Source organism: Bombina bombina, chromosome 7 (genome assembly GCF_027579735.1).
Source record: "Bombina bombina isolate aBomBom1 chromosome 7, aBomBom1.pri, whole genome shotgun sequence".
Lineage (NCBI taxonomy): Eukaryota > Metazoa > Chordata > Amphibia > Anura > Bombinatoridae > Bombina > Bombina bombina.
Genome location: NC_069505.1, coordinates 257,361,829 through 257,369,385, shown reverse-complemented (window position 1 = coordinate 257,369,385; position 7,557 = coordinate 257,361,829). Strand labels below are relative to the sequence as shown.

The 7,557-nt window shown below is 40.6% G+C and overlaps 1 protein-coding gene across 1 annotated transcript in view; it reads right to left on the bottom strand.

Moving 5' to 3' along the window:
- Positions 1-7,557, bottom strand: part of LAMB2 (laminin subunit beta 2) — a 177,081-nt gene that overhangs the window by 78,130 nt on the left and 91,394 nt on the right. Inside the window, 1 exon segment of the mRNA XM_053720712.1 lies at positions 3,674-3,832. Within this exon segment, the coding sequence (XP_053576687.1) occupies positions 3,674-3,832 (159 nt within the window).

The window sequence follows — 7,557 nt, the reverse complement described above, 5'->3', positions numbered from 1 at the left end:
TAAACTAATTACACCTAATCGAATCCCCCTAATAAAATAAAAAATCCCCCCAAAATAATAAAATTCCCTACCCTATACTAAATTACAAATAGCCCTTAAAAGGACTTTTTGTGGGGCATTGCCCCAAAGTAATCAGCTCTTTCACCTGTAAAAAAAATACAATACCCCCCAACATTAAAACCCACCACCCACACACCCAACCCTACTCTAAAATCCACCCTACCCTCCCTTAAAAAAATCTAACACTACCCCCCAGAAGATCTCCCTACCTTGAGCCGTCTTCACCCAGCCAGGCACAAGTGGACCTCCAGAGGGGCAGAAGTCTTCATCCGATCCAGGCAGAAGAGGTCCTCCAAGTGGCAGAAGTCTTCATCCAAGCAGGCATCTATCTTCATCCATCCGGAGCGGAGCGGGTCCATCTTCAAGCCAGCCGACGCGGAGCCATCCTCTTCAAACGACGTCCTAACACTGAATGAACGTTCCTTAAAATGACGTCATCCAAGATGGCGTCCCTTGAATTCCGATTGGCTGATAGGATTCTATCAGCCAATCGGAATTAAGGTAGGAAAAATCCTATTGGCTGATCCAATCAGCCAATAGGATTGCGCTCGCATTAGGTGTTAGGTGTAGACATAGATTTATTTTCCCCATAGGAAACAATGGGGCTGCGTTAGAAGCTGGACGCTGTTTTTTTGCAGGTTTTAGGTTTTTTTTCAGCCAGCTCAGCCCCATTGTTTCCTATGGGGAAATCGCGCACGAGCACGTTTAGCCGGCTTACCGCTACCGTAAGCAACGCTGGTATTGAGGTGAGATGTGGAGCTAAATTCTGCTCTACGCTCAACTTTTTGCGGCTAACGCCAGGTTTAAAAAAACCTGTAATACCAGCGTTGTCTTAAGGGAGTGGTGGGAACAAAAGGTTTGTTAGCCCCGCAAGTCTTACCGACGAAAACTCGTAATCTAGCCGTAAATTTTTTAGTTAAATTACAAGAATAGCACACAAAATAAAATAATGACAACTTACAACTTTTTTTAAATACACATAGTTTTAAAACACTATTTTTTATATGTAGAAACTATTAAGGTCTTGGTTCTGTATCTGTTTCTACAGTCTTGGTATAAGCTAATGATACAGCTATGTACCAGCTGAGAAACACGTCACTATTTTAATAAAATACTTTTTTATTCACACTCCTGTGATATTTGCTGATGTGTTACTACACATTGTTTTTGCACCCACCACAGATGCTAACATAAGACTCCGATTGTTCACTATATGCCCTATCTGGGAGCTGGACACCATAGTGACAATAGGTTCCTGTAACCTGAGGGGAGCTTACCGGGCAGTTCTGACGACCCGGCACGCCTGCCTTGCACTTATATTTAGTGCACTCTACACATGTAAGTGAGCCTTTTTTATTCCTGTTTTTATTCATCTATTTTTCAAATATACTACACCATGAGGCGCCTCCTATGTTTTGTTTGTTTTCTGAGTCATGCCATGATCTACAGTTTTGGTTCTGTATCTTCTCATGCCATGATCTACAGTATTGGTTCTATATCTTCTCATGCCATGATCTACAATCTTGGTTCTGTATCTTCTCATGCCATGATCTACAGTATTAGTTCTGTATCTTCTCATGCCATGATCTACAGTCTTGGTTCTGTATCTTCTCATGCCATGATCTACAGTCTTGGTTCTGTATCTTCTCATGCCATGATCTATAGTCTTGGTTGTTTATCTTCTCATGCCATGACCTACAGTCTTGGTTCTGTATCTTCTCATGCCATGATCTACAGTCTTGGTTGTTTATCTTCTCATGTCATGATCTACAGTCTTGGTTCTGTATCTTCTCATTCCATGATCTACAGTCTTGGTTCTGTATCTTCTCATGCCATGATCTACAGTCTTGGTTCTGTATCTTCTCATGCCGTGATCTACAGTCTTGGTTCTGTATCTTCTCATGCCATGATCTACAGTCTTGGTTCTGTATCTTCTCATGCCATGATCTACAGTCTTGGTTCTGTATCTTCTCATGCCATGAACTACAGTCTTGGTTCTGTATCTTCATATGCTATGATCTACAGTCTTGGTTCTGTATCTTCTCATGCCATGATCTACAGTCTTGGTTCTGTATCTTCTCATGCCATGATCTACAGTCTTGGTTCTGTATCTTCTCATGCCATGATCTACAGTCTTGGTTCTGTATCTTCTCATGCCGTGATCTACAGTCTTGGTTCTGTATCTTCTCATACCATGATCTACAGTCTTGGTTCTGTATCTTCTCATGCCATGATCTACAGTCTTGGTTCTGTATCTTCTCATGCCATGATCTACAGTCTTGGTTCTGTATCTTCATATGCCATGATCTACAGCCTTGGTTCTGTATCTTCTCATGCCATGATCTACAGTCTTGGTTCTGTATGTTCTCATGCCATGATTTACGTTATTGGCTCTGTATCTTCTCATGCCATGATCTACAGTATTGTTTCTGCATCTTCTCATGCCATGATCTACAGTCTTGGTTCTGTATCTTCTCATGCCATGATTTACATTATTGGCTCTGTATCTTCTCATGCCATGATCTACAGTATTGTTTCTGCATCTTCTCATGCCATTATCTACAGTCTTGGTTCTGTATCTTCTCATGTAGAATATATGCTCTCCAGCCCCTTTGTATCAAACGGGTGACCAAGCTATCCAGGACCCCACACCAACAAGTCCCAAATACAATGTAGAAAAAAGAAGCAGATGGCAGCACTCCCGAATAAAAGATGTATATTTATTTACATCTACTCCAAACAAACATAGAACAGCGACGTTTCAGGTGTTATCCCTTAATACAACACGATTAAGGGATAACACCCAAAACATTGTTGTTCTATGTTTGTTTGGAGTAGATGTAAATAAATATACATATTTTATTCTGGAGTGCTGCCATCTGCTTCTTTTTTCTGTATCTTATCATGCCATGATCTACAGTCTTGGTTCTGTATCTTCTAATGCCATGATTTACAGTATTGACTCTGTATCTTCTCATGCCGTGATCTACAGTCTTGGTTCGGTATCTTCTCATGCCGTGATCTACATTCTTGGTTCTGTATCTTCTCATGCTGTGATCTACAGTCTTGGTTCTGTATCTTCTCATGCCGTGATCTACAGTCTTGGTTCGGTATCTTCTCATGCCATGATCTACATTCTTGGTTCTGTATCTTCTCATGCCGTGATCTACAGTCTTGGTTCTGTATGTTCTCATGCCGTGATCTACAGTCTTGGTTTGGTATCTTCTCATACCATGATCTACAGTCTTGGCTCTGTATTTTCTCATGCCATGATCTACAGTCTTGGCTCTGTATCATCTTATGCCATGATCTACAGTCTTGGTTCTGTATCTTCTCATGCCATGATCTACAGTCTTGGTTCTGTATTTTCTCATGCTATGATCTACAGTCTTGGTTCTGTATCTTCTCATACCATGATCTACAGTCTTGGCTCTGTATTTTCTCATGCCATGATCTACAGTCTTGGCTTTGTATCGTCTTATGCCATGATCTACAGTATTGGTTCTGTATCTGCTCCTACCATGATCTACACATTTGGTTCTGTATATTCTCATCCCACAATCTTGAATTTTTCTTTTCTTTTAAATAAAGTAAGCAGCTAAATTCAGCTTACCTTGGGCTCATATCGGATGACAACATCATATTCCATGGAAAAGGGAATATTGTTCATTTGAAACTCCAGAACTCCTCCCTCTGGAACCAAAGCAAAACCAGCACCAGTCCAAGAAACAGAAGTATCCACTGGACGTTCCCTCTCAGAGACTGAACTTCCCTATGAATGGCAATAAAGAAGTGAATGAGTTATTATATTTGGGTGTTTCAATTTCATCCAAAACCAAGACACAAGGCAAACGTTAGAGGAAATTGTTTATATATTAAAGTAATTATTTAAGCTACTAAATATAGTGTGGTGATGACTAGATAGAAAAAGGGGAACAGAAGCTACAATGCCAAAGTGTAATAAAGGAATGAGAACATGAATGTGGAGCTGGAAGATCTAAGTGTGCCCCCCAAAAAATGGATATTAACGTGTTTGGAGTATTAGAACAAAAAGTCATCAACTGCTGCACTTATAAAGTAATGGGTTAAGAATTTAGCTGTGTTTCAGTTTCACTGTGCATATATGTTTACTTGGCAATGTGTTATGTATACACTAATGGAAACACTCACACTGCTCATTTCCTTTAGATCAGAGAGAAAAATGTACTAACATTTCACAGTCTCTTATAACTAAAGGTGGGCATTAAAATGAATAAAATATTTACATTAAAGTGAAATTTAAGTAGAAATTAAACTTTCATGATTCAGTTAGAACATGCAATTTAAACAAACTTTTCTATTTACTTCTATTTTCTATTGTGCTTTGTTCTCTTGGTATTGTTTAATGAAAAGCATATCTGTATAGGCTCAGGAGCAGCAATGCACTACTGGAAGCTAGCTGTTGATTTGGGGGATACACACACATGCCTATTGTTATTAGCTCATCTGATGGGTTCAGCTAGCTCCCAGTAGTGCAATGCTGTTTGGTCAACAAAGGATACTAAAAGAATAAAGCAAATTTGATAATAGAAGTGGTTTGGAAAGTTGTTTGCAATTCTATGTTCTATCTGAATCATGAGGGAACAAATGGGTTTTATGCTCCTTTTAATGAACATTCTGGTTAAAATATTGTTTAAAATGATATTGTGACCATAAAGATGCAGATGCTGTTGATAAGAAAGGGGGAAGAATTACTGAGGAACTTGGTTAAATCATGGTACTAAATTGTGTGATCAGCATATTCACCTTTATATTACAGGCACTGCTGGTTTGCTCCCTAGTGATCAGCATATTCACCTTTATATTACAGGCACTGCTGGTTTGCCCCCTAGTGATCAGCATATTCACCTTTATATTACAGGCACTGCTGGTTTGCTCCCTAGTGATCAGCATATTCACCTTTATATTACAGGCACTGCTGGTTTGCTCCCTAGTGATCAGAATATTCACCTCTATATTACAGGCAGTGCTGGTTTGCTCCCTAGTGATCAGCATATTCACCTTTATATTACAGGCACTGCTGGTTTGCTCTCTAGTGATCAGCATATTCCCTTTATATTACAGGCACTGCTGGTTTGCTCCCTAGTGATCAGCATATTCACCTTTATATTACAGGAACTGCTGGTTTGCTCCCTAGTGATCAGCATATTCACCTTTATATTACAGGCAGTGCTGGTTTGCTGCCTAGTGATCAGCATATTCACCTTTATATTACAGGCAGTGCTGGTTTGCTCCCTAGTGATCAGCATATTCACCTTTATATTACAGGCAGTGCTGGTTTGCTCTCTAGTGATCAGCATATTCACCTTTATATTACAGGCACTACTGGTTTGCTCCCTAGTGATCAGCATATTCACCTTTATATTATAGGCACTGCTGGTTTGCTCCCTAGTGATCAGCATAGTCACCTTTATATTACAGGCACTGCTGGTTTGCTCCCTAGTGATCAGCATATTCACCTTTATATTACAGGCACTGCTGGTTTGCTCCCTAGTGATCAACATATTCACCTTTATATTACAGGCACTGCTGGTTTGCTCCCTAGTGATCAGCATATTCACCTTTATATTACAGGCACTGCTGGTTTGCTCCCTAGTGATCAGCATAGTGACCTTTATATTACAGGCAGTGCTGGTTTGCTTCCTAGTGATCAGCATATTCACCTTTATATTACAGGCAGTGCTGGTTTGCTTCCTAGTGATCAGCATATTCACCTTTATATTACAGGCAGTGCTGGTTTGCTCCCTAGTGATCTGCATATTCACCTTTATATTACAGGCAGTGCTGGTTTGCTCCCTAGTGATCAGCATATTCACCTTTATATTACAGGCACTGCTGGTGTGCTCCCTAGTGATCAGCATATTCACCTTTATATTACAAGCACTGCTGGTTTGCTCCCTAGTGATCAGCATATTCACCTTTATATTACAGGCACTGCTGGTTTGCTCCCTAGTGATCAGCATATTCACCTTTATATTACAGGCACTGCTGGTTTGCTCCCTAGTGATCAGAATATTCACCTCTATATTACAGGCAGTGCTGGTTTGCTCCCTAGTGATCAGCATATTCACCTTTATATTACAGGCACTGCTGGTTTGCTCTCTAGTGATCAGCATATTCCCTTTATATTACAGGCACTGCTGGTTTGCTCCCTAGTGATCAGCATATTCACCTTTATATTACAGGAACTGCTGGTTTGCTCCCTAGTGATCAGCATATTCACCTTTATATTACAGGCAGTGCTGGTTTGCTGCCTAGTGATCAGCATATTCACCTTTATATTACAGGCAGTGCTGGTTTGCTCCCTAGTGATCAGCATATTCACCTTTATATTACAGGCAGTGCTGGTTTGCTCTCTAGTGATCAGCATATTCACCTTTATATTACAGGCACTACTGGTTTGCTCCCTAGTGATCAGCATATTCACCTTTATATTATAGGCACTGCTGGTTTGCTCCCTAGTGATCAGCATAGTCACCTTTATATTACAGGCACTGCTGGTTTGCTCCCTAGTGATCAGCATATTCACCTTTATATTACAGGCACTGCTGGTTTGCTCCCTAGTGATCAACATATTCACCTTTATATTACAGGCACTGCTGGTTTGCTCCCTAGTGATCAGCATATTCACCTTTATATTACAGGCACTGCTGGTTTGCTCCCTAGTGATCAGCATAGTGACCTTTATATTACAGGCAGTGCTGGTTTGCTTCCTAGTGATCAGCATATTCACCTTTATATTACAGGCAGTGCTGGTTTGCTCCCTAGTGATCAGCATATTCACCTTTATATTACAGGCAGTGCTGGTTTGCTCCCTAGTGATCAGCATATTCACCTTTATATTACAGGCACTGCTGGTGTGCTCCCTAGTGATCAGCATATTCACCTTTATATTACAGGCACTGCTGGTTTGCTCCCTAGTGATCAGCATAGTGACCTTTATATTACAGGCAGTGCTGGTTTGCTTCCTAGTGATCAGCATATTCACCTTTATATTACAGGCAGTGCTGGCTTGCTCCCTAGTGATCAGCATATTCACCTTTATATTACAGGCAGTGCTGGTTTGCTCCCTAGTGATCAGCATATTCACCTTTATATTACAGGCACTGCTGGTGTGCTCCCTAGTGATCAGCATATTCACCTTTATATTACAGGCACTGCTGGTTTGCTCTCTAGTGATCAGCATATTCACCGTTATATTACAGGCACTGCTGGTTTGCTCCCTAGTGATCAGCATATTCACCTTTATATTATAGGCACTGCTGGTTTGCTCCCTAGTGATCAGCATAGTCACCTTTATATTACAGGCAGTGCTGGTTTGCTCTCTAGTGATCAGCATATTCACCTTTATATTACAGGCACTACTGGTTTGCTCCCTAGTGATCAGCATATTCACCTTTATATTATAGGCACTGCTGGTTTGCTCCCTAGTGATCAGCATAGTCACCTTTATATTAC